Raw genomic sequence first — 27,846 nt, 5'->3', positions numbered from 1 at the left:
GGCCATTTGTGTATCTTCTTTTGAGAATTGTCTATTCATGTTCGTATCCCACTTTTTGATAGGAAACTATATATATGCATGTGTGTGTGTGTGTGTATTGAGACATTCTCACTCTGTCACGCAGGCCGGAGTGCAGTGGCATGATCTCAGCTCACTGCAACCTCCATCTCCTGAGTTTAAGCGATTCTCATGCCATAGCCTCCTGAGTAGCTTGAATTACAGGCATGTGCCACCATGCCGGGCTAATTTTTGTATTTTCAGTAGAGATAGGGTTTTTGCCAATGTTGGCCACTCTGGTCTTGAACTCTGGACCTCAAGTGATCCACTCCCCTCGGCCTCCCAAAGTGCTGGGATTACAGGTGTAAACCACTGTGCCTGGCTGGAAACTATATTTTTAAATGGCATTTTTATTGTAGAAAATTGAGAAAATGAAAAAAAGCACATATGGGAAGTTAAACCTCAAATTTTTTAAAAACAAGATTTGTATGCATCTAGACGTTTATGGAAATATGTATTTGTGGGGGTTTTCTTTCACTTTTGTTTTTTTTTTTTTTTTTTTTTTTTTTGAGACAGAGTCTCGTTCTGTCGCCCAAGCTGGAATGTAGTGGCACAATCTCGGCTTAACTGCAACCTCTGCCTCCCGGGTTCAAGCAGTTCTCTGCCTCAGCCTCCCCAGTACCTGGGATTACAGGTGCCCGCCATCACACCCAGCTAATTTTTGTATTTTTAGTAGAGATGGGGTTTCACTATCTTGGCCAGGCTGGTCTTGAACTCCTGACCTCATGATCCACCTGCCTTGGCTTCCAAAGTGCTGGGATTACAGGTGTGAGCCACCACGCCTGTCCTTTTTTTCACTTTTAAAAAGTTAAGATTATATTGTACATACTTCATGGAACCTATTTCATCCAATAAGCCATATAGCAGTGCCAGTGACAACTTCCATTTTAATTTTTTTTTTTTAACCTGGGTTGATTATCCTCTCTTCCTGAGGTTCTCTGGTCTCCTGACTTCATAACACTACCGCACTTTGGTTTCTTGGTTTTTTTTTTTTTTTTTTTTTTGAGACAGAGTCTCGCTCTGTCTCCTCTGGCTGGAGTGCAGTGGCACGATCTCTCTGGCTCACTGCTACCTCTGCATCCTGGGTTCAAGCTAATCTGCCTCAGCCTCCCGAATAGCTGGGACTACAGGCGAGTGCCGCCACACCCGGCTAATTTTTATATTTTTAGTAGAGATGGAGTTTCACCATATTGGCCAGGCTGGTTTCTTGGTTTTTCTATCTCTGAAGTATTATTTTTATTTTTTGACTCTTCTCATACTTGCTTTTTCCAAAACCCTTATTGTGGACACACTGGAAAAAGTCCTTGATTTTCTGAACTTTGGTTCATGTTTTCTTTTTTGAAAATACATCCAATCTCATGACTTCAACTGTTTTATCTATGGGAATGACCAGTAACTCTAGACTTCTCTCTCCCACTCTGGTCATTTTTATGAGCTTTATATTACCTTCTGTGTGCACTCTATTCTGTGTATCATCTAGTATAATAAAATAGATATTATTTTATAGATGATTTTTATTTTAGAACAATTTGCTTTCTTACTATAGAAAAATTAAAATCCCTGATTTCTCTTTTGGAAAAATTTCCTTGATATGCTTTTAGGGGTCCTACACAATGCAGTCAAATCTATTTGTGAACACTTGAGTGCATCAGTTTTATAATTTTAATAATGGTAATAAAATTCCCTTTATTAGAATGTCAGGATTAGAAATACTTGACATTAAATATAAGTTAATCGATAAACTTTGGAAGAATTTTAGAAATTGGAGAGTTCATGTTATCAAATAGCATCTCCATACTTTAATGATATGCAAGGAGCAGGACTGTTCAGAAATGACCCTGGCGTTGACTGAGACTGGGACTCTCTCCTCCCAGCAAGCAGCAGCACCTAAACTGAACTTCCCATTAGACCGTTAGTGCTTCCTACGTCTGGCACAGTAAACTGTAATTTCCCATAGGACCCAAAGATTCCAGATGCTGAACAGCTGGTGTTATGTAAAGAACGGGCATCAAGTCTATACTCTGGTGCCTTTTTCCTGAAAAGGTTCTTCCCATGATTGCCCTATAAGAAGGAAGAACAAGAAGTGGGTAGGGTCTTTTCATTGAATCTCCGACCCACACTGTGTATCCACAGAGCATCCTGGTCCTGCGCTATCTTTCCTTAAGAGCAGTGGGAATATGGGGTACTCAGGATTATTTTATTTTGCTGATACTGCCTTATGAGTTTCCCTCTTCCCCCAGTAAGACTGTTCTTTAACCCATGTTCTATAATGTAAACTTGAGTCTTGGTATAGGATAGGTAGGCACTGAGAAGGGACCCGTCATGCATGACAAATAAGTTAGTTTGTAATCATGTCCTTTTTTCCCCTCTTCTCATGGTGTAGGAATCTGAATTAGAGCCTATGAATGGTGAGATAATGGATGATTCTCTTAAGACCTCACTTATAACAGAAGAGGAAGACTCCACTAGTGAAATTTTAGATGAAGAATTAAAATTGCAGCCTTTTAATTCCAGTGAAGATTCTACAAATCTTGTTCCACTGGTGGTAGAATCTTCAAAACTCTCTGAGGCAGATGCACCAGATAAGGTAAGGGGGCGATGAGCTATTTTTTAATAAAGTATACCAATGTTGGTGACATTAGGGGGGAGGGTGCATGGTATACATATTTGTTTCCACCTTAACATGTACAGTGCTTTAGGAAGATTAACTTTTATAGTAGATTTGATATTATAAGAAAATGTAATCAGTAATATTCTATAAATTCAAATAATTATAAACATTCATATCTGATATGTGGTAACAAAATGAGTTTTATTACTTTTAATACTTTGTACTTAGGAAATGCTTAGAAAAATGGATAAAGCATTATTTACCAAATATTTGAGTACCTATATTGGTTATATAGTCTATGACTAAAACAGTAATTTATATTTGTGTTAATTAGGCAGACAGATTAAGTTAGTGGGGGAAAAAATCCTGGAGTATTTTAAAAGAAATTTAATTTTGTTACTTTTGAATATTACAGTTTACGGCTAAAAAACTGTTGTTTGGGATTATTTATTAGTGTCTCACCTAAGTAAAAGAATAAAACGTCCATTGCCCTAACTTACCTAATGAAACCGTAGTCAAACTTAAGTGTGGTGGCACAGTGAAGTCCCAAGGTATTTTTGGTTCTGGCTCCAGTAACACCAGGAAACTAAAAAAACTGAGTTGATTGATGATTTTGAAGAATCTTGATATGAAGTTTAATGTGTCTTAATTATAAAATAATTATTTCATTATATCCTCAAAGAACTTAGTGTATTAAAATTACCATGTGACACAATTTTGAAGAAATTGAGTTGTATTCAGAATATATACACCTTTAGCAGAACAGAAATTCAAAAAAATACATGATTTTGAGTAATGAATACTGAATTGTTTAAATTGTAGTTCAGTGTCATTGCATATTAGAGTCTGAGAAGAATTTATTTTTAGAACTGTATTACAAGTTTATTTATTGACTAGGTTTTTAATTTTCAGACCCCACGTATACCTGACTCAGAAATGTTGATGGATGAAGGCACATCTGATGTAAAGGGGCACACGGAAGAGAAACTGTCCCTACTTCCAAGAAAGAAAGCACACCTTGGGAGTTCAGATAATGTTGCTACTATGTCACACGAAGAACGATCTGATAGTGGTTTTCCAAACTCTGTGATAGCTGAATTTTCTGAAGAACCAGTCTCTGAGAACTTATCTCCCAATACTACTTCCTCATTGGAAGACCAGGGTGAGGAGGGGGTATCTGAGCCCCAGGAAACATCTACTGCTCTTCCTCAGAGTTCTTTGATAGAGGTTGAACTTGAAGATGTGCCATTTTCACAGAATGCAGGACAGAAGAACCAGTCAGAGGAGCAGTCTGAAGCATCTTCTGAGCAACTGGATCAGTTTACACAATCAGCAGAAAAAGCTGTTGATAGCAGCTCAGAGGAAATAGAAGTGGAAGTGCCTGTGGTAGACAGGCGGAATTTAAGAAGAAAGGCCAAAGGGCATAAAGGACCTGCTAAGAAGAAAGCTAAGCTGACCTGAAGGAAGAAGAAAAGTGGATAAACCCTCTTCTTTGTAACATAATTGTTTTTAAAATATGGTAATTAATAAACAGCATGGGGCACAGGACAAAAATTTCCAAAATTTCAATTTGAACTTATTTACTATGCAGTTTTTCGCTTCCCTTTAGAACGTAGAATTCACCATTCTTTTTAATTATTCAGGCTATTTTTGGTAAATGCAATTTTTTATTTTTATTAACCATGTTCCAATTTTGGAAACCAGATCTCATTATATTTTCTTTATCAGGTGGTACATCTGACCATTATTTCAAAAATATAATTAAAAAACTGAAAGTAGTAGGATTTCCATTACTTACAAGGATCACAGAAATCTTTTATACTAAGGGTTTTAATAGTAAAACTTGGTGAGGGTTCTAGAAGTTTTAAATTTCAAAACCAATCACCAATTTTTTAAAATGTAGGCATACCTAAACAAAAGTGTCAATAAATTAGAATAAATGTAACTTCAAGTAAATGAGAGCACAAAAACAGAAACAAACTTACGGTCAAATGTTCATGAAGATATTTTGGTTCTGGCCTCTTAATCCTAGATATAATGCGTTTTTTTCCTTTGACTTCACTATGGAAAGGTACACATAAAATCTGTTTCTGATTCATTCTATCATCTGATGTTAACAGTACTGTCAGGGATTTAACTGTGGCATGTGGGGACTAATTATTTAAAATTTCATTTGAAGTATTAGTTTGCTATAATTTTTTGTCTGCATATGTGCAGATGCCTAGAAGTTTAGACTTCACTTTCACCTTTAATCAGGTAAAAATCACAACTACAATTTAGAGACATAGTTTAATTTGGACTTCTGGTCCTGATCAGACAGATAAATTACGCTGGAGATTTTACTTTTATCCCAACCCAGTTAACATCTATATTTCAGAAGTGTGAGGCTCCTTCCTAAGGCATCTCCTTAAATCTTGCCACCTCCCTAATTCTACTACAGTCTTATTTCTATTCCCCCACAGCTTTCATCACTTCTCTAACTCATGGAGTGATTCGCCAATCAACAGATCCTCCTGCCTGCCGGCTTATGCCCTGGATGTCCATTTTTGGGTAGGTTTGGAGGTGCACTCCACAATGTTAGACCTATATGGCATGGGTAAAACTGCCTTGGGGAACTATGGTTACAAGGGCTTCAATCAAATTGGAAGAGGCTTCAGTCATCCTTTGATTTGTACTGAGTACTGGTTGCAAGCTGGCCTGTTAAGTGTATATTGTGTTGCCATAGCAAAGGCCTAGGAAAATTTGAAGAAAAAAACCCTGAAATGTTAATTTTTGTAATTTATTTAAAAATGAACAAAATGGTTATTAGAATCCAAAGAAAATCTAAAAACAATTCTACTCTTTGGAAATATTATGTGTACTCAAGTTTGCACTTAAGTTGGAGAATGTTTTGAGACCATTTAGATTGTTTTAAAAATAGCTTGATCTTGATCCTTACGCAAAAGAAACATTACGATTTGTATCATTATTTGAGATAGCTAAGGATCGATGTTGAAAGTTTATTCAGTCTATAGGAAAGCTGATGTCATGTCAATAAATTTTGTTTGGGGATGTTGGTATTTTCGATCTAATTAGTTAAAATCTTTTAGCAGACAAAATAGTAAACCCTCTTATTTGTGTTAGATTTTGAACACCTGTATTATCCTATATTTTCTTTAATTATTAGTCAGAGGTAAGCCAGATTATTTCATACTAAATGAAAATTAAAGTGCTTTGGCCATTTATTTTCTCAACAAATCTAATACTAAGTTTAAAAAAAAAAGTATGACTACTATTAGTTAATCTACCATTTATGCTGTTTTATACATTTTATGAGAAACTTCTGTCAACATCACAAAGGGAAATACTCTGTTAAGATTCAGTAAATGCTTAACCTTTACATTTTTCATTTCTTAGATTTGAAAACAACACTTTTAGATATTTTATTTTTACTTGGGTTTGTTTAAACTACTTTCTTTTTAAATTATTTTAAACATGGAACGCTTCATGAATTTGTGTGTCATCCTTGCACAGGGGCCATGCTAATTTTCCCTGTATTCCAATTTTAGTATATGTGCTGCTGAAGTGAGCAGTAAAAGACTTTCTTTAGGCAAGTGTAGTTTTTTTAAAGATTGAGCTCACTGGCTCAACTCTTGATGTGTGAATATAGTTGAGTTTACAAAAAATGTTTAATCATATATGACCACTGGGGGCTAACAGTATAAACTTATTCTTGTTAAACTTGTTTGGGTTAAATAGTAAGTGAATTCTAAGCAATTTCTAAGGTTTTTGTTTAGCACACAAGAACACTTCTGTTACAGATGATCTCTGACATAAAATGTTATTTTGGGATTTATAGATTATAAAAGGAAAAATTAGATCACTTGGAAAAACCTAACTCATGTTCAGTAACTTGAGTATAGAATTTATACCACAGTTTATCTTCAATAAGGAACCTACATGAACTTAATCAGTTATCTGTAGTTTTTGCAAGGCATTAGAAAAAATTTCACAATTACAGGGGACTGAAAATGTGATTTCAACCAGCTAGTTGTTGAATGTCCAGTCACATTACACATAGTCCTTTGTGAACTTGTTTGTGAAGGAAGTTCACTTTCTGTGTACATACGTGTATATTTCCTTGTGTAATATAAAGCAGATGGTTATTAGCAGTATTTTAGTTCTTTCAAGTTATAAATTATTCAATTGCTAGACATCACAGAAATTAGTATATTTAAGAATTTATTATAAAGCTCCTCTACAACTTTTAAAGGTGAGAGGGTCTATTATGATTTTTTATAAAATCAAACAGCATGATTTAGAACGTCGGTCTTCTACTTAAATGTGTCTATATTCATGGTATTTCCATTCAGTGTAGATGGTAAGGAAAACATCTAGTCATTAAAGATTTACTTTTAGCAGACTCCAGAACACTACTTACAATGGGGTTTCAGTGACTAGAAATCTTGAAGGTTTATGATTGCATCAAATTGAGCCTGTATTAATATCTAAATATCTGCTCTTATGTTCTGCTTTATCCCTTGGGATTACCTTCTAAGGTTTGGTCACACCAGCAAACTGAAACAGATCTTAATGTAAATAAAGAATTTATACTAGTATTACTCATCTGTGTTACAGTATTTTGGAAAACGTTTCAGGTGTCATCTAGTCTTTCATGGGTGTGTTTAGTTACAAGTGTTATGCTTATGTTTTCATACTTAATATCAAGCTTTCTTTGTATCTTACAAGATAGTAATTTTGGTTCTAAAAAAACAAGCAAACTTCATTTTTGTAGTATCCAGAAATTACCTGGAGTCAATATTTTTATTCGCCTTGTAGAACTTGTGATCCACACATCACCCATTTATATTAGTGGCAAAATTATCCGCTAAAATCTAACTGTAAGAAAGGCTTACCTTCTGTCATCAAGTGATTGTATCATCCTGGATTGCCATTTCCAAGGAACTAGCCTTTCTTTTCCTAAGTGTCTGTATGTGCTCTAAAACTTCTAGTATATTTATAGAACTTAGAAAAAAATGTTACATTATTCAGAGTAGCAAGTCTTACTGGAATACTTATATTTGTTTTCCTTTTTTTTTTTTTTAAGTTTAAAAGTAGTAATTAAACCTCTATTTTGTGATTGTTTCCTGGTCTGTGTTTTGAAATTCTTTTCCTTCTGTTTTCCTCATGAAGATGTTTCAGATACTGAACTTGTTTAGACATTGAATGACTTTGTTAAAGGCACAATTAATCACATTGGTTGTACTCTGAAGACAGACTTCTTAAAAAAAAAAATAAACAATTTAAAACAATGTGGTGATTATAGATTAATGTAATATACTGCCACCCTTAAAGCCACAACATATAACAGATCACAAAAGTGCTTTCACCAAGTTACAACCCTAAAACCTTACCTTCTTACATCATCTAAGTAACTGCAAATAAATTTCTCCTCAGGGAATCAGTGCAGTCTTCTTTTTCCTTTTAAAACTTAGCTGGAGTTACTTAAACTAATTCTTAATACCATTCTGAAAATATAAATATACTGTTTAGAATACAGAAAATGCTAAGAAAATACAAATACTTTAGTATTTTTTTTTCATTTTCATGAAATTCAAGTAGAAAATAGTGCCAAGTACATATTATTACACATGGTAAATGAAATGAAAATGTTTAGAATGTAATTCACTAGACCTTTTGCTGTACTGGATTTCACAGGTGAAAAGATTTCTCTAAGAGTTTTGAACTTTTAGTGTCTTCTCACATACTTTTAGTGTAAACACTGTAAACTTAACATCTGTATTAATGCTACCTTTTTTAGGATTAATGATTAATGAGGTAGAAGATACTTCAGTTAAATTCTCAGACACATAATTGTGTATTAACCTTTCTGAAAGGCATTTTCAACGAACACTGTGGTGTTTTCAGGAAATTACCGAATACCCACGCACAAATGCAGATATTGATGAGGTAGGGTATTTGTATATTTGCTTTTTTTCAATCATTCAATTTTATGAACATGGGGTCTAGGCAGATTTCAAAATAAAGACCATTTATAAAACAGGACCATTTTAATGTTTACAATTTAATAAATCTCTTCATTGCAGACAGGTATGGCTGGTAGTATTCAGAAATATCACAGTAATGGCAGTTTTCTCAGTTGGTGTGTAGTCCTCGATAATTATATATGAAATTGCTGTCAAACCAGTAAGACTGCATTTATACATCCATCATTTTCAGGATTGTTGGTAACCTGGGCATATTTTCCTAAGGAAAACAAAACCAAAAAAGGGAAAAGGGAGGGTTGTTACCTAATAAAAATTAATTTTAAAGAATATAACTTTTGCCCTTTTTTTTTTTCCCGTCTTAATACAGGGTTTCACTCTTATTCCCCAGGTTGCAGTGCGGTGGTGTGATCTCGGCTCACTGCAACCTTTGCCTCCTGGGCTCAAGCGATTCTCCTGACTCAGCCTTCTGAGTAGCTGGGACCACAGGCACACGCTACTGCCTGGCTAATTTTTTTGTTTTTGTATTTTGTAGAGATGGGGTTTTGCCATGTTGCCCAGGCTGGTCGCGAACTCCTGAGCTCAAATGATCTGCCTGCCTTGGCCTCCCAAAGTGCTGTGATTATAGGCGTGAGCCACTGTGCCCAACCATGCCTAAAATATCACTAATTACCACTTTTAATAAGTAAGAAATGAACCGTAAAGGATAAATGAGATTTTACAAAATCCAATCATTTAAGAACTTGAGTTCTGAATACAATTTTCATATAAATAGTGTTTTTGCAAATAATGGTCAGCTCCATGTTATTAGTACATTGCATTAACAGGCTTCTATGGATTGACCTGAGCATTGTCACTTTTTCACATAATTATTCCCACAAATTGTATCAAGTTTTAAATGAGTTTCAAGTCAAGGTAACAACGTATCTTAAAACTGAGGTCAGCTGACATGAAGTATAAGCCAATCACTGAAGAAGTTGTAGTGTGTATTCTTCCCTTTCAAAGAAGTTGGATCTGGTAGTTGGATCTGGTACTAAAGGTAGAAAACTAAGCAAATGAGGGCGTTTAAAATTAGTGCATGACACGTTTCTGTTTTATTACTGATCTATTGTGATTACACGTTTGTTGTATGCCTCCCTTCCTCTGCTCATGGTTAACTTATTCTATTTTTTTACAATTTTTTTTTTTAGTTACAACTTCGAAGGCATCTGCTTCCCTTGTAATAAACAACTTTTATTAAAAAGGATCAAAATATCTTAATTTTACTTATTTTTGAGACGGAGGCTTGCTCTGTCTCCCAGGCCGGAGTGCAGTGGCATGGTCTCAGCTCACTGCAAGCTCCAGGTTCAAGTGATTCTCCCGCCTCAGCCTCCCGAGTAGCCGGGATTACAGGCACTCACAACCATGCCTGGCTAATTCTTTTGTATTTTTAGTAGAGACGGGGTTTTGTCATGTTGACCAGGCTGGTCTCCAACTCCAGTCTCAAGTGAACTGCCTGCCTTGGACTCCCCAAGTGCTGGGATTACAGGTGTCAGCCACTGCGCCCGGATAGCAAGGGGGCTTTTTAAAGCCTGGAAGCTTCTACATGATTTCTGGGAGGTCAGGAGAATCCCATTAACAGAATGAACTAAACTGTGTTAAATCAGTTTCAATTATTATTATTATTACTTTTTGAGACAGAGTCTTGCTCTGTCATCCAGGCTGGAGTGCAATGGCACGACTGCAGCTCACTGCAACCTCGGCCTCCCAGGTTCAAGCAATTCTCCTGCCTCAGCCACCCAAGCAGCTGGGATTACAGGCATGGGCCACCACACCTGGCTAATTTTTGTATTTTTAGTAGAGATGGGGTTTCACCATGCTGGCCAGGCTGGTCTTGAACTCCTGGCCGCAGATGATCTGTCTGCCTCAGCCTCCCAAAGTGCTGGGATTACAGGCTGAACCACCACTCCTGGCAGTTTCAATTAGTTATCAGTTTACCTGCGTGGGACAGATAGTTCTATTTCTTTAAATTTAATAGGTATTTTCTCTTAATGTTAGCATGTAAATATAAGAAGTATTTCCATAATATTTGTAAACTTATGGCAAAAGAAATTTTTTCTTACAGAAAACATCTTAAGTCATTGGCTAATACTTCATGTCAGCTGACCTCGCTTTTAAAATATGTTTGATATATGCCTCCCTTCCTCTGCTCATGGTTAATTCATTCTATTTTCTTAAAATATTTCTTAGTTATAACTTTTCATCTGCTTCCCTTATAATTAATAATTTTTATTAAAAAGGTTAAAAAAAATTTTTTTTTGAGATGGAGTCTTGCTCTATTTCCTAGTCTGGAGTGCAGTGGCACAATCTCAGCTCATTACAAACTCCGCCTCCTGAGTTCAAGTGATTCTCCTGCCTCAGCCTCCCAATGGCGGAGATTACAGGTGCTCGCCATCACACCCGGCCAATTTTTTTGTATTTTTAGTAGAGACGGGTTTTGCCATGTTGTCCAGGCTGGTTTCAAACTCCTGACCTTAGGTGATCCACCCCCTTCAGCCTCCCAAAGTGTTGGGATTACAGGCGTGAGCTGTTGCGCCTGGCCAAAAAGGATCAAAATAAATCTAACAATGTATTACACCTCATGTAACTAAAACCAGTAAGCTAAATTTTAAAACAATTGTATTTACTACTTTTTCTATAAAGTATTTTTTACTAAAGATTTACATCTGATTTACATTGTTTTAACTTAGCTCTACTGCATTAAAAAATTTTGCTGTGTATTTTAATACATCAACTTGAAGAGTATTTCTATTAGTACTGCAGAACAGCAACAGCCCTATATTCAAAAATTCACTTACCCCAAATAACTTTGCCTCCTTGCGTCACAAGGCCCAATTCGCTCACATTTACCTCAATGACAGTACCTTTGGTAATAACACCCAAAGTTGTATACAGTGGGGATGAGGGATTCTTCTTTACGCCAAGTATCGGTAGGCAAAAGGTGGCTTTCAGTTCAGGATGTGTTACATGGGCTTTCTTGAAACGCAAGCCCTAGTAAGTCAAACACAACATAAGAATGTTCACGTCCAAAATGTTAACAGTGATGAGTAGTGTTGTTTTTGCTTATCTTTTTCAACCGTCTCCAAAAAACTATGGTTGCATAATGTCATCTTAAAGCAGCTAACAAAATATGTTTTACAGAGTAAAAACCTGATGGTTACAGTATAAATATGTGGGGCAAACACCCACACATATACTTAAGAATTTTTTTCTTTTTTTTTTTTTGAGACAGGGTCTTGCCCAGTTGCCCAGGCCAGAGTGCAGTGGCATGACTTGGCTCGCTGCATCCTGGGCTTCTTGGGCTCAAGACATCCTCCCACCTCAGGCTCCTGAGTAGCTGGGACTAGAGGCACGCACCACTATGCCTAGCTAATTTTTGCGTTTTTTTTTTTTTGTAGAGATGGGGTTTCGCCATGTTGCCTGCTGGTCTTGAACTCCTGGGCTCTCAACCTATCCACCCACCTCAGCCTCCCGAAGTGCTGGGATTCCAGGCCACCACAGCTAGCCTCCGAAAAGTTTTTTTTTTGCCCTGAAACAGCTACCTAGCAACAGCCTCAGATTTTTACTGTCTAGTCATCGACAGTTAGACTTACTAAGGACTTGATATATACCAGGCCACTATGCTAGCTCACAACTGGCTCACTTAAACACAATAACCTCACAACAAACACATCCCTCTCTCTCCTGTTTTTGAATGATGTAACAAGGAGCAGCAGGTTAAATGACTTGTTTCCAGATTAAATGGTGAGTGGTAAACAGAATCAAACCTCAATATCGTGATTCCAAGTCTTTATATACCTTAGCTACCTTCCATGATGAAAAAAGGAGTGGATTGTTAGCTTTCTTTAGGTTGATAGTAATATGAGACTGGAGAAGGCCCAGAGAGGTCTTTGTTACAGAAACTGGTTATGGAATCACCCAGTCACCTAATAGGGTCTTTTAGGGTGTAGTACTTCAAACATCACAACATTTTGCAGTCTTGATTTCTGCGTGTATGGGGATGGGGAGAAAACAACACTAAATCAGTTTCTTAGTAACAGATTCATTAATGAAGCTCTTAAGAAACTGACACCATTCAGGATGCCATCTGATTAATTCACAATGACAAATCTGTGAAACTACAGAAAACCTAGAGTAGCCTGACTTGTATATTCTCTCCCTGTAGAACTGGTAAGGCTACCAAAATATATTCAGAATATGAATATGAAACCAAAACAAGTCGATTCCATGATATAATCCAGAGGTGGGCAAACACTTTGTGTAAAGAACCCAAAAGGTAAACATTTTAGGCTTTGCCAGGCCATATGGCCTCTGTTACAACTGTTCAATTCTGGGGGTGGGGGTTATGCAATATGTAAATGAACAGACATGGCTGTGTTCCGTTAAAACTTTATTTACAGAAACAGGCTGTTTGCCAATATTTTAATCTATTAAAAATTACTCAGGTTGGCCAGGCGCGGTGGCTCATGCCTGTAATCCCAGCACTTTGGGAGGCTGAGGCGGGCAGATCACAGAGATAGAGACCATCTTGGCTAACATAGTGAAACCCCATCTCTACTAAAAATACAAAAAAAATAGCCAGGCATGGTGGCGAGCGCCTGTAGTCAGTCCCAGCTACCGCAGAGGCAGGAGAATGGCGAGAACCCAGGAGGCGGAGCTTGCAGTGAGCTGAGATCTCGCCACTGCACTCCAGCCTGGGCGACAGAAGGAGACTCCATCTCAAAAAAAAAACAAAAACAAAAACAAATAGGTTGAACACTAGGATTTGGGCATGTTGCAACTTTCTTCTCTCTGATACTTTGTTTTTTTGAGGCTGTGTATCTAACTGGGAGAATAGTTCAGTCTCTTTGAAGGGATTTTGCAAAAATACATCTTCAATTATGTTTCTCCCCAGGGGTGGGGAAGTTTGGGGTCATATTACTGTTGCTGCCTTCAACAGAAATTAAGCTATATTAAATTATCTTCCTTTTTTCAAAGATTTTCTTTTCTTTTTTTTTTTTTTTTTTTAGAGTCTTGCTCTGTCCCCCAGGCTGGAGTGCAGTGGTGTGATCTCTGCTCACTGCAAGCTCTGCCTCCCAGGTTCATGCCATTCTCCTGCCTCAGCCTCCCAGGTAGCTGGGACTACAGGCGCCCACCACCATGCCCGGCTAATTTTTTTGTATTTTTTTTTTTCATTAGAGACGGGATTTCAGTGTTAGCCAGGATGGTCTTGATCTCCTGACCTCGTGATCTGCCTGCCTCAGCTTCCCAAAGTGCTGGGATTACAGGCGTGAACCACCGCACCTGGCTTTTCAATGATTTTCAAGAGCATTTGGATACTTTCCTTACCAAACTGAAACTGACTCTTACAAAACAGTCCTAGTCAAGTTTTCGAACTGTTGTCAAAGACAAGAAGTGTTTTGAGACCTAGACAATATCGGACATATAGCAGATCACTAGTTGAATGAGGAAAATATGAAGAAAATGAAGATTCTAATATGTCATGTTTAAAAGTCAGAATTTACTGACAATGTCTTATGACACTTTTTTCAAATCTCTTACGAAGCTGAAAATATATACATATATATATATGTATTTTTTTTTTTTTTGAGATGGATTTTTGCTCTTCTTGCCCAGGCTGGAGTGCAATGGTGTGATCTCGGCTCACTGCAACCTCTGCCTCCCAGGTTCAAGTGATTCTCCTGCCTCAGCCTCCCTAGTAGCTGGGATTACAGGCGCCCACCACCACACCCAGATTACTTTTTGTATTTTTTAGTAGAGATACGGTTTCACTATGTTGGCCAGGCTGGTCTTGAACTCCTAACTTCAGGTGATTCACCCACCTCAGCCTCCCAAAGTGCTGGGATTCCAGGTGTGAGCCACCGCACCCGGCTAAAGATTCTTAACTAGTGGAAAAAGTACTAAATAACTTATATCACTAACTTAAAATAACAAAAATAGCATAAAAATATCTTCCAATCTGTTCCACATCAATTTAAAGAATTTCAGGAAATTATAACGTTCTTTATCCGATTTAACAAAGTGAACTAATATTTCAGTCATTACACTCTTCCAAGGACTTACCATTGGCCTGATAAATCTTTCATATTTAGGTGGTTTTCTTGTAAAGCCATCTCCAACAAAGCACACTTTAGTAACCATCCTCTTCCATGCTTTCTTCTTTCTCTTTCCTGTTCGAACAACTTTTAATACTTCTGTTTCTCCCTGGGCACGTACTTTAGGCAGAGGGACTTCCCATTTTCCCTAAAAATATGCCACAGTTGAAAGTTTACATTGTTATTAAAGGACAATGAGAATAAGTCAAGTATGTTTTAGTTGTACAAAGCAGTAGATCTATTTTTTTTTGCTTAACCATCATTGGCTCAACTGTTATTCTAGAGTTCTGTATTGTCTCCTCATAAGCTGCAAATTAAACAGAACAAGTTTATATATCATGGGTACATTAAATAAATGGCTGACTTAAGCTAAAAATCTTATTGCTGTGTTATGGGTGAGAAAATACCACCTGTAATGTGGTGGTAATTTTTTTTTTTTTTAGTTTATTTTTTTTTTTATTTTTTGAGACGGAGTCTCACTCTGTTGCTCAGGCTGGAGTGCAGTGGTGCGATCTTGGCTCACTGCAACCTCTGCCTCCTGGGTACGAGCAATTCTCCTGTCTTACCCTCCCGAGTAGCTGGGACTACAGATACACACCACCACACCCAGCTAATTTTTGTATTTTTAGTAGAGGTGGGGTTTCACCATATGGTCAGGCTGGTCTTGAACTCCTGACCTCAGGTGATCCACCTGCCTCAGCTTCCCAAAGTGCTGGGATTACAGGCGTGAGCCACTGTGCCCAGTCGATGGTGACTTCTATAAGCAGTGTATGTGTTTACTAATGTTTAATAGCATAACAATGGACGAGTGTTTCCACCTCTTGTCTCTGTATTTCTTCCTGAAACGGATTTGTAGATTACATTAATAGTAAGACAAAGTCCTCACCAGATGTTTTATGCTTCCCTTGAGTGCAAATTCTATGAAAAAAACTGAAGTAGTGTAAGGCAGTAGAAAGAATTCTTTAAATATAGATACAGCATATTCTTTTATCTGGATTTCTGCTAATCTATTCACAGGTGTTTTAAAAAGCCACATTTTTTGTGATAACTCAGGGAGTTTTCCACCATTCTGCTTTTGAACCAATTTTGGCACTACAGGACAGCACAAATAAGAAGCATTTGTATTTTTCTTTATGACTGCATAGCACTGTGGATTTTCAAACAGGAAGACAAATATTGAATTTGAAATTCACTCCTTATCAGCTTTTTAATTTCATATGGCATTCTAATAATTTTTTTAAAACTTAAATTTTAGAACCTTATGATGGGAAAGCAAGTTTTTTTTATTACTAAATTTACAAAGACCTCAACATCTAAATAATGGGAATAGCTGTACGTCATGTTTGAAATTAAACCAAGAAACAAGAACCTCAAATTTGAATTTAAGTAATTCTCCTAAACAAAACAAAGACTTAAATTGTTATTGCTTACCGCCTTCTCTTTTCGTTTCTGTTTAATCATATTGGAAAGTACTTTAGCTCGAGATTGTCCCTCTCTGTCCAGCAGATAGGCAGGTACTGCTCCCTGTGGAGTCTTTTCATCATTCTTTTGTTTGGTGTTTCTCTTTTCATGCATCTTGATACTACCAAGAAGGAAAAAAGATTCAAAATTACCTGTTTTAATAATGATGACTCAAAAGATGTTAACTTGTTATGACAAATAAATGAGACCACTTACGTCTTTTTCATTTGTATTTTTTCAGCATGGCGCTGTTTATGGTAAAGCTTAGCCTTCAGACCAATCATTTTCTTTGCCTTCTTTGAACGTTCATGAGCCTCTCGACTTTCCTTCTTTCTCTTTTTCTCATGGTAATCCAAACGGTATCCATAGCGTTTACGGTGTAATTCAATATATTCGTTCTGTGGCTATAATGATGCAAGAAATGTTATTTTAGTTTTTAAAAGTACTGACAATTATTCTAAAATGCTTGCTTTTACACAGCATAAAGACCCTGTTTCATCCAAATGTTCACTTACTTGAATGATTATTGCACCATTAAGTCTATTCACATGATGTAAGTTAAATTTTGATCTTGAATGGTATGAGGCATCAGGGTTTACATTTGTAATAATCTCAGTAGGGAATGTTCCAAAATCTACTGGACCACAAAAGGGATGAACTGATTACAGGACCTTTTTTCCTTGATATAATTTGCTTTTTAAATAACATCTTCATTTCACATTAAAAAAATTTAAGTTAGTTTTATTGAAGCATAATTTACACACAGTAAAACCTGTTCTTTTTAGGCATACAGTTCTAAGTTTTTTTTTTCCCCCTTTTCTTTTTTGAGACAGAGTCTTGCTCTGTCACCCAGGCTGGAGTGCAGTGGTGTGATCTCTGCTCACTGCAAGCCCCGCCTCTCGGGTTCAAGCCATTCTCCAGCCTCAGCCTCCGGAGCAGCTGGGACTACAGGCGCGCCCGCCACCGCGCCAGGCTAATTTTTTGTATTTTTAGTGGCGATGGGGTTTCACAGTGGTCTCGATCTCCTGACCTCGTAATCCGCCCGCCTCAGCCTCCCAAAGTGCTGGGATTACAGGCGTGAGCCACCGCGCAGTTCTACGTTTTTACTAACTACATAGTTCGGTAACCACCACAATCAAAATAGAGAATTTCCATTTCCCCCTAAAATTCCCTATGTCACTTTGAAGTCAATCCTCTTTTCCAACCCTCAATTTGATACCTATCCCTAGTTTTGCCTTTCCCAGAGAGAAACAGGGATCAACAGTAGTACATAGCCTTTTGAATCTGGTTTGGGATTCACCCAATTTGTTGCAGGTATAGGTACTTCAATTCTGTTTATTGTTGAGTAGTATGCTATTGTATGGATATACCACTGTTTACCCACTGACCAGTTGATAGGTATCTGGGTTGTTCCCAGTTTTGGGTGATTACGAATAAATCTGCAATAAACTGCATGCAAGTCTTCATGTGGACATGTGTTTACTGCCAGACCATTTTCCAAAGTGCATTATTTTTCATTTCACCAGCAATGTATGGGATGCTTTTTGCATTTTAGACACGTTTTATTTTAAACACGAGACCAGGCGTGTCTATTCGTATTTTAAGGCTGCAAAAATAAAAATGATACAAAGCCAAGTCCGGCACAGAGAACAGTGTTAAGTAACAAATAGCAAGGCGTGCTGCTACCAATTGCTATCATATAAACTTTGCAGCAATCACATGAAGGGTGTATGGAATGCCACTTCGCAAAGAAACGCAAGATGATAGAGACGTAACAGAAAGAGCAAGGATCTGGCAGTTAGATCTGGGCCGTTAAGTCCGGCTTCGCAATTCATTAGCTGTCTGGTCTTCGGCAAGGACCCCTTCATTTTGACGCATTCAGTTTCCTTAACAGTAAAATGAAAGGGGTGGGATTAACATCTAAGATTGTACAAGGCACAACCATATTCCCATTAGGCTCTGGTGCTGATAACCACGCTTGTGGTGAAATCAGTAATTTTTAGGACTCTTAGCGGTGGAGCAAAAAGAAAAAGAGTAAAATCTTGCTCCAAAGCTTGTGTTCTGGCAAATACCCTCTGTGTCTCGAATGTGAAGTTGTTTTCACTCCTCAGAGCGTACCCCACGGAGTCCACCATCCTTTTCACTTAGCAGTTTTCATTTCCGCCTACCACCGCTAACCCCCTGCCCCAGCGCCCCAGAGCCCTCAGGTCCCACTAACTCAAACGCTGTATGTCGCGGGCGTCCGACGCATCCTCCTTACCATGGTGACGGCCGCAGGGCCGCCAGGAGCAGCCCCTGGGGTGCGAAAACGCTCTCAATTCTCGGGGCTCAGAGACCCACAAGCCCACGCCACGCAGGCCGGGACAGGAAAGGGTCGCCCTTTAAAACGGCCGAGTGAAGAGCAAGAACCACGCAGCGGTTCCGAGCCTCCGTTTTCCGCTTTTAGGCTAAGAGGACGGAAGTTGCTGGCAGGCGGCATTTGGCCGGTACACCGCCGGAAGTGTGGAGGTGTGGCTGCTTGAGGCGGCGGACCGGAAAAATCCTAGCTTCATTTCGTTTAGGTATAAGGCCGTTTGTCTAGGCTGGTGTGGAGACTTGAGGCCTTTGCAGACTTTGGCGCGGCTCGCGCCTCCTGCTTCAACAGCCCAGCGGTGACGAGCTGGCCTGCGGCACGCGGCCTAATACCAGGTGAGTACTGCTCCGAGCTGTGAGACATTGCACGCCTGTGACCCTGTCCCGCGCTGGGTATTGCTGACCTTCCAGGCTGCGACAGACACAGCCAGCCACGGAGGAGGACAACAAGGCCTCCGGACTCCCCTCGGTGTTCGCTCAATATGGAAGTTTTTCTCTATCATTCGGCGAGGGGGACTCATCTTTGTTCCGGTCACACTGTAATGTGTGCACGATTGTGAAGGATGCTGAAGAATGAAAACTTAGTGTACAGAAAAATAGAACTACTGGGCCTTTGCAACTGTTAGAAAAGACGAAGATAACATTCTGTTTTTTTGGAGGTACAGGACTGATTCCAGAAATTTCTGAGGCGTTTTGGTGCACCGCATCAAATGCTAAGTGAGTGGACTTGTATTTAGTGGCCCCCTAGAGGCCAAGAAGTAATTCACTACAAGAAAAAGTACGTCTGCTTGAATACACTGCCAATTTTACCCTTTTACTGCACAGTTGCAGAAGTTCCTTTAATTACTTCACAGCTTGTAACGTGATTCAGTTGATGAACAAAAAGAACTGTACCAAAAGAATACTTTCATTAATTCTTAGTGCTTGGATTTGAGGCAGTATTTTGTTTTTGTGGGTTTTTTTGAGACGGCATCTCGCCCAGTCGCCCAGGCTGGAGTGCAGGGGCGCGAGCTATGCTCACCGCAGCCTCGACCTCCCGGGATCAAGCGATCCTCCGAGTTCAGCCTCAAAAGTAGCGAGTTACAGGCTCGCGCCACCATGCCTGGCTAATTTTTGTATTTTTTGTAGAGACGAGGTTTCACTATGTTGCCCAGGCTGGTCTCGAACTCCTGGGTACAAGCTATCCACCCGCCTCGGCTTCCGAAAGTGTTGGGATTACAGGCGCGAGCCACAGCGCCCGGCTTTGAGGCAGTTTTTGTTTTGTTTTATTTTGAGACGGAGTTCCGCTCTTGTCGCCCAGGCGGGAGTGCAATGGCGCCATGTCATCTCACTGCAACCTCTGCCTCCCGGGTTCAAGCGATTCTCCTGGTTCAGCCTCCCAAGTAGCTGGGATTATAAACGCCCACCACCACACCCGGCTAATTTTTTTGTATTTTTAGTAGAGACGGGGTTTCACCATGTTGGCCGGGCTGGTTTCAAACTCCTGACTTCAGGTGATCCACCCGCCTCGGCCTCCCAAAGTGGTGGAATTACAGGCATGAGCCACCGAGCCCGGCCTTTGAAGCAGTTTTTAAGGCTCCATTTTCTAAGGTGATATCATCATTCTCTTTAAAACCAGAAATAATAACTAGCATTTGTATATTTTAGGTACAGTACGTTATATAATCTCTTTGCCTGTAATGCACCCCTCCCCGCCGCCCCCCCCAACCCCCGAATTTCCTCCCTCATCTACTTCAGGTCTTTGCTTAAATGTCACTATTTGAATGAGGCCTTCCTTGATCTCTACTTCAGTTCTAACTGTCCCAATTCTTCTTTCCTGCTTAATTCTTCTCCACAGCACCTATCATCATAGGAGAGACTATGTATTGTATTTGTTACTTTTGTTTGTTGTCTCTATCCCCTGACTAGGATAGAGGCAGTATGAGGGCAGAGATTGTTGTCTTTTGTTCACTGCAGTAACGCTAATATCTAGAAAGCAGTGGGTAGACAGACACGTAGTAAATTCTTTTTGAATAAATGGGAAGGAATAGGCTTGGGCGGGGGAGGGCTGGGTTATGCAAATTATCTTTTTATTGACAACCACTGAGTTAAAGTAAGAAGAGGAAAATGTCTATTACAGTCGTAACTGTAGAGACTATGAGGCCCTGAACTTTGGCATTACCCATGAAGAGGGAATGGATTCAAGGCCGGGCATGGTGGCTCACGCCTGTAATCCCAGCACTTTGGGAGGCTGAGGCGGGCAGATCACTTGAGGTCAGGAGTTCATGACCAGTCTGGTCAATATGGCGAAACCCCGTCTCTACTAAAAATACAAAATTTAGCCAGGCGTGGTGGCACATGCCTGTAGTTCCAGCTACTCGGGAGGCTGAGACAGGAGAATCGCTTGAACCCAAGAGGCAGAGGTTGCAGGGAGCTGAGATCGAGCCGCTGCATTCCCACCTGGGTGACCCTGTCTCAAAAAAAAAAAAAAAAAAAGGAAACAGATTCAAATATGTTTAGGAAATCAAATGAAAGTATTAGATGACTTTCTAAATAAGAGTAGTGAATGTTTCTTAGCTAAAATCCAGAAAAGAACAGACTTAGGAGTAGTAATGAGTTTTGACATATCTTAATAACATGGATCACAATGGTTTAACACAAGTGTGTCTAATCTTTTGGTTTCCCTGGGCCACACCGGAAGAAGAATTGTCTTGGGCCACACATAAAATACACTAATGGTAACTAACAATAGCTGATGAGCTGAAAAAACATCGCAAGAAAAAAAATCTCACAATATTTTAAGAAAGTTTACAAATTTGTGTTGGGCTGCATATAAAGCTATCGTGGGCCGCATGTGGCCTGCAGACCATGGGTTGGACAAGCTGGGTTTAACGTGATCTGTTTGTCTCCCCAGCACCCCCAGTCTCAGCTGCATCCTTAGATTTCTAATAGCTTTGATATTGTACTTGAAACGTAGTGAATATTTAGCAAATGTTTTTAAATTAAAGATGCTTAGTTTTTATAATCAGAGAGGAAGAGGACTTTTATATATTTTTTACATGATTTAGTTTTTACATGGTATGGTAGGAAAATCAGAATATACAAATGAACCAGTAAATTTTACTGCCAATTAGAAATTACCAAGTGTGGATTCTTAGTTTTTATACTTAATTCTATTCATTTACGTAACAATGCATTTTGGTTGATACAGTGTTTTGTAATTTCAATAAGTTGATTTCTAATGTATCTCCATGTCTTTCTTTAAACATTACATTAACAAAAAGGGACATTTTAAGCCTAAGAACCATATTTCTCATATTTAATCAGAATTTCATTTTCTGAATGATGCATTGTATTTTTGGTAGCTAAAAATATCGTTCCAACTTTTTAAAAGTAATAGATTTTACCTTACATATGTCTAACTTACATATGCCTTGCTGACATGTAATACATAACTTTAGTTTTATAATTTTGTATATTTATTTTTTCAGACAATAACAGTTTGGAGGATCAAAATGTTGAGCAACTTGAGGATATGTGCAGTGAGTCATCAGACAATATCCAGTGTGCATATTAATGTAAGCATTTCTTATAAAATTAAATGTCCTTTAACAACCTCAGCTACTTTACTGCCTAAAATGCCCAGTATATCTCATCAGCTGTTGATTCCAGACTTAGTTGAGTCATAACCTTTGGAAATCTTCAAGCCAAACTAATTTGAAAGTAATTACCTTAATTTATTAAGAAATATGAGAGGAAATTACCTTAATTTAAAAGTAAAAGAACAGCTGTAGCTAAATGCTGGTCTCATGGAGTACTAAAATGCCAATTGTTTTTGAAGGAGGGTACAGTTTTATATCTAAGAATGTCATCACTTAATGTACATCTTTAACAGAAAATGTGCTTTGTAATGTTAAGTATCCATAGATTAAGAATTTTATGAAATAAAGTTTCTCTTAATATCGAAGTATAACATAATTGTACAATGGTTGATAAAACTACTTTTGGCTGTCTTCTGCAGAGCTGTTGGAAGCCAACTTCTTGGGCAGTCTGATATTTGTCCCAGGAACATTGTTTTAGTCTTTAAGCTCTGGTCTGACTCCTGAATCCTCTCCGAAACACTATAAATTATTTTATGAACTATCGCGTCTTCAGTATACTTCAGAGATATTAAACCTCAAATGTAATAATACCCCTTTTATCTAGTGCTAAGTGAAAGATTACTTTAAAGGTTGCTTGGGTTATTTCTTTTTATCTTCAGTGACTTAACAGGGAGTACAATAGTTTCCCCTTATTCATGGTTTTGCTATTAGCTGTTTCAGTTGCTCAAAGTCAACTGTGGTCTGAAAATTAAATGGAAAATTCCAGAAATAATTCATAAGTTTTAAATTGTGTGTCATTCTGAGTATTGTGATGAAATCTCATGACATCTCACTTAATCCCACCTGGGAGGTGAGTCATCCCTTTGCCCAGCATATCCACACTGTATACACTCCCCACCCATGAGTCAGTAGTCATCTGGGTTATCAGATTGTGGTATTGCCGTGCTAGTGTTCAAGTAACCTTTATTTTACTTAATCATGGTCCCAGAGCACAAGAGTAGTGATGCTGGCAATTTGGATATGCCAAAGAGAAGCCATAAAGTGTTCCCTTTAAGTGAAAAGGTGAAAATTCTTGGCTTAATAAGGAAAAAAAAAAGTCATATGCTGAGGTTGCTAAGATCTATGATAGGAATGAATCTTCTATCCGTGAAATTGTGAAGAAAAAGACATTTTTGCTAGTTTTACTGTTGTACTTCAAACTGCAAAAGTTATGGTCACATAACATGATAAGAGGTTAGTTAAGATGGAAAAGCTATTCAATTTGTGGGCAGAAGACATGAACAGAAACATGTTCTGATGGACAGTAATTAGGTTCAGTACTATCGGAGGTTTCAGGCATCCACTGGGGGTCTTGGAATATACCCCCTGTGGATAGGGTATGACTGCTGTAGTGGAGAACCTGTAACCCTAAGAAGCCTTACCATTTGTCTACTGTTTTGTTTGTTTGTTTGTTTTTTTTTTTTTTGCTACTTTAAAATCACCTGAGCAGCCTTTTGAAGAAGATATATTTCTATATTCCATTTGTGATCTCATTAAGTGGCACAAGGAGTTACCCAGTTTTTCTTCAGTGCTTTGATTGCCGACACTTTCAGACTATGCACTCTGTGATAGACACTGGGTCTTATCCTGGTCATTATGCAGTGGAAATATTTTCTAAGGATAGTAGCATATTATTTCCAGAAACTTGGTAACTAACCTAGAAATTATATAGATAGCACAGATATGCAGTTCATGAAACAAAAAGCAGATTGTGATGGCCCTAAATCATTACATACACTAACAATTCCAACTATATTGGCAGCTATTAAATGTGTATCTAGTGGTCTGGGCATAAACTGAGGTGGAGAATATTCAGCCTCTACATGAGAACACGAGAAGGTTAGGTAAGCAGCTAAGATGGGGGAGGTAGGCTTGGCCTTAAGCAGGCTTGCTCTAACTTAGTAATTCTCAGTTGAATGCTACATTGGAGACAACCTGGGAACTTTTTAAAATGCCGCTGCCCAGCTCCTCCAGTTCTCCTCTTCTCTCCCCACCCCTGTGTCTTCAAGAAGCTTTCCAGATGATTCTAATGTGTAACTACTATAATAAATCCTGAAAACAACTAATGGTTTTAGAGCTCATTGCCCCGCACAGACCTTTCAGCAGATGCAGAGGAAAACCAAGGTGTATCCTGGGTGAGATACCTTATTTAACCTTTCTGACTCGCTCAGCTTCTGACTTTTGGAACTTTGGGGTTGTGGTTCTCAAACTATAGCTATCAGAATCACCTGGAGAGCTGGTTTAAACAGATTGGCTGCATCCCCAAGAGTTTCTGATTCTCTTGTCTGGAGTGGAGCCTAAGCATGTGTTTCAAACAAGCCCTCAGCCCATGCTAATGCTGCAGGTTGAGGAGAACCATTGTTTTAAGGTCAGCCCAAAATAGCAAATCAGTATTAATTTTATCCTTATTCTTTCCCCTAGGATATATTTGGGTTGTCACTTTTTAAAAGAATTGGAGTTAATAAATTAGGACTACTTTAAAGCTATACAAAATAGTTTGTCTTCTGACAAAGCACAATTACAATGTTAAAACTGTAGTAAGTGATGCTAAAATAAAATTAATGTCATTTCTTTTTCTCTTTACTAGAATATATGCTGCTATAAAGTAAGAGCAAGTTTAAAAAGGTTAAAGCCACATGTGCCACTTGGAAGAAATTACAGTTCCCTACCAGGTACAAATTTTAGATTCTTCTAATTTTATCTAAGCTGTTCGCTTTATCTCTTTTCTCTCTCTTGTTTGCAAGAATCTCTCTTATTAGGGTTCTGAAACCATTTTTTACTTCTTGGCTATTTCCTAGAGAGTATTAGGGGTGGGAATGTTCGGATAGGTGCCAGAAGGAAATACTAGTAGAGTTGTGCTCCTCATCTGAGGAACATGCGGATGAGCTGAGCAAAGGAAAGGATGGTGGCTTTAGTAGCTAGTTTGGAAGTTTTAACATGTGAATGTACTTGTAGGGTAGTCTTATGAAAAATTTTTTTCTAGTTTATTCCTTTTTTTTATGCAAGTGTTTTCTGTCAAGAGAGATTTACTAGAATAATTTATTTTGAGGATTGTTATAAGTAGTTTGGTTAAGTATTTGGGATTGTTTAGGTTAGATACATGGCATCAAAAGCTGGAAGGTGGAGGAGTTGACTTACTTTTGAATGTCCTTTCTGTGTTTGAAACAAGCAAGTGTATGGTAGACTCTGTGAAATTAGTTTAATTCTGTTGCTGTTCTCATTACTGTCTTTGTCAAGTGAGAATAATAGAATAAAAATACTGATTGGCTGTTGACTTACAAGGGAGGATTAATTTAATGGGCTACATTGTTGGTGTGTATCTAGGTCTCTGTATTTTGCTCATGTGAATTTGACTGTAGTAGTATAGATTATCTTTTGATCTTCAAACCACTATGAAGTTTCAAAAATAATATAAAATTCTCATTTTTGTATCATAGAAACATGGGAGAAATAGTTTAAATAACAGGAGGGTTTTAATTAAATTTATGAATATAACTGCCTTGTTTCTTTAGAATTAGTTCTTAATATTAGTAAACTATATGTTAAGCATAGAATAAGCCATATGGACTTTTTAATTTAAGAAATACTGCTTGGCCTTTCAAAAGTATTAAATTATTACAGCTTCTATTCAGTGAAACCTCCCAGGCTGTCTTTAAAGGTATTGTGTCCTGGGATTGCTGAGGAAGGCAAGTTCCACATTGTATAATAATTCATTATCAACTGACATAAGGATCACTCTTAGCTCTTCGAACCCTGGAAAGGGCAGGTTTATAGGACTGTGCATTTAAAAATTTTTCTTTGATTCAGGATCAGTGCCTTAAGATTATTATTGTGAGCATTTATTCTGATTCTACAGTTTTGTAAATGGAAGTGAAGTAGGTGGCAGAGATTGGGGTGAATCTGTATTTTTCTAAGGATATGATCTAGAACTTGATGTTTAAAACTTTTACCTTGTTGTATTGTCATCCATAGCTTTCCTTATACATTGCAAGGAAATAAATTTTAGTTTATTTTAGATTTATTTAGCTTGAATTTTACTTTACTTCATTTGGAATTACAGTATTTGCTTAAAGTTATTTTAAAGTCTTTCATTTATAAATTAAAGGAAAATTTCATAAATATAACAGTTCAATTTTAACTTTCTTTTCATTAGGCTTAATAGGAAATGATATCAAATCCCTTCATTCCATCATCAATCCTCCCATAGCTAAGTAAGTACTATCATTGATATCACACTTTTCCATAGACTGTCACGAAAATTTGCAGTTTTTCTCTGATGGACAAGAGTGAATGCTGTAATTTTTATGACTTTCTGCCCTAGCCAATTTTAAATAGATGTTGATAATGTATTTTAGCTATTTTTCTCAATTTAATGCTAAAATTTTTTAATGTAACAACAGCACACTTTTCATAGAATGAATATAAGATAGTCTCAGAATTGTAGGTTGTAGTTAGCCCTTTTGTTACTTAGCTATGTTATCAGAGTAATGTGGATATACTCTAAATGTTTTCCATTTTTCTAGTTTTTACAGTTTTGTAAATTATAGAAATACCAGCTTTGAAATTTGAACAGCATATATACTTTGGTTTTACAATTTTAGTAATGTCTACCTTATTTTTTCCTTTTAAACAGAATCCGTAATATTGGAATTATGGCTCATATTGATGCAGGCAAAACTACCACCACAGAAAGAATACTGTACTATTCTGGATATACAAGATCACTGGGAGGTTAGAATGGATTCCTCCTCTTCCCACTCCCCATTAGCAAAAGCATCATTGGAAAATATTTTGATTAAGAAGTCAACCTACACACCTTGAATATGGCATAGAGCTACTGATGTCTAAACCACAACTTAAAGATAAGGTAGTTGCAATATCCACCAAAGGGTCTTCTTAGATTCAACTAAATATTCAGACTTATAAGACTATCATAGGCCCCATTTGACACTTATCTACTCAGAATGCAACAGGACAGGAACCATAGGTTGCCAACAGAGCAGCATTAGGTGTTTCTTTCTAGAAGAGTCCTTATAGCAGTCCCTGTAGCTATCTGGGAGCTATCTTCTTTGGCTGCCCCAGAGTAACAGATTAGGTGCAAGGTGACAAGATTCACAGGAGCCACCCTAGCTTAGAAGATTCATGCCCTATAGGAATGAGTATCTCTTGCTATAACTTCATAGGCATAGCTTCCAGGTGCCACATAAGGTACATGCCATAGCCAGGGAAGCACAGAGTTCTGTATCTCCATAAGGTACTTATATATATAATTCATTTGTAGTTCTTCGCAATTCAGATTTAGTTTACCAATCAGAAGTTATTTTTCCCATAAGATATATTGCCTAGGAATGTAGTTGACATACCTCTGTTATCTGGTTTGTAGAAGAAAAGAACCAAAAAAGGTAACCAGAAGTTAAATTCTCATGTCAAAGAGGAGAGGATTTTGTTAATCCTTAACCTAGTTATCTTTTGTTTTTTTAATTGTGGTTAAAAAAACATAAAATTTACCATCTTAACTATTTCTAAGTGTACAGTTCAGTAGTGTTAAATATATTCACATTATTGTGCAACCAGTCTTCAAAATGTTTTCATGTTACAAAATTGAAATTCTATACCCATTAAACAAC

General features: G+C 37.8%; 3 protein-coding genes and 1 non-coding gene across 14 annotated transcripts in view; 2 read left to right on the top strand and 2 right to left on the bottom strand.

Moving 5' to 3' along the window:
* The window catches only part of FAM169A (family with sequence similarity 169 member A), an 89,478-nt gene extending 81,685 nt beyond the window's left edge, over positions 1-7,793 (top strand). For 5 of the 6 annotated variants that reach the window (XM_017959636.3, XM_017959637.3, XM_017959639.3 and 2 more), the window contains exons 12-13: positions 2,441-2,644; positions 3,581-7,792. In XM_017959636.3, coding sequence (XP_017815125.2) covers positions 2,441-2,644; positions 3,581-4,129 — 753 coding nt within the window. In that variant the 3' untranslated portion in view covers positions 4,130-7,792. Of the gene's footprint in view, positions 1-2,440; positions 2,645-3,580 lie in introns of all 6 variants that reach the window. The other variant, XR_648116.4, reaches the window with a different exon arrangement.
* Positions 6,137-6,240, bottom strand: LOC116275072. The gene has a single exon (XR_004184042.1). It is a non-coding gene; the product is annotated as a U6 spliceosomal RNA (small nuclear RNA).
* An 823-nt stretch (positions 7,794-8,616) lies between the features above and the next one.
* On the bottom strand, positions 8,617-18,643 carry NSA2 (NSA2 ribosome biogenesis factor). The gene is made up of 6 exons (XM_021939462.2): positions 18,508-18,643; positions 16,464-16,651; positions 16,218-16,368; positions 14,755-14,934; positions 11,490-11,682; positions 8,617-8,914 (listed from the first exon to the last, which is right to left on the bottom strand). Exons 1-6 carry the CDS (start codon positions 18,508-18,510, stop codon positions 8,847-8,849), a joined length of 783 nt encoding a protein of 260 aa, XP_021795154.1. The 5' UTR covers positions 18,511-18,643; the 3' UTR covers positions 8,617-8,846.
* The window catches only part of GFM2 (G elongation factor mitochondrial 2), a 48,733-nt gene continuing 39,375 nt past the window's right edge, over positions 18,489-27,846 (top strand). For 2 of the 6 annotated variants that reach the window (XR_648113.3, XM_003899809.5), the window contains exons 1-5: positions 18,489-18,935; positions 22,070-22,156; positions 24,807-24,891; positions 26,373-26,430; positions 26,853-26,950. Coding sequence is in view for 4 of the 6 variants with exons in the window: in XM_003899809.5 (XP_003899858.1) it covers positions 22,094-22,156; positions 24,807-24,891; positions 26,373-26,430; positions 26,853-26,950 (304 nt within the window). In the remaining 2 variants the exon portion in view is untranslated. Of the gene's footprint in view, positions 18,936-18,962; positions 19,378-22,069; positions 22,157-24,806; positions 24,892-26,372; positions 26,431-26,852; positions 27,087-27,846 lie in introns of those variants that run through there. The other 4 variants (XM_021939458.2, XM_021939459.2, XM_009208616.4 and 1 more) reach the window with 3 other exon arrangements.

Source organism: Papio anubis, chromosome 5 (assembly GCF_008728515.1).
Source record: "Papio anubis isolate 15944 chromosome 5, Panubis1.0, whole genome shotgun sequence".
Taxonomy (NCBI): domain Eukaryota; kingdom Metazoa; phylum Chordata; class Mammalia; order Primates; family Cercopithecidae; genus Papio; species Papio anubis.
Note: the sequence above shows the minus strand (reverse complement) of the source record. Positions and strands in the feature narration are given on the sequence as shown.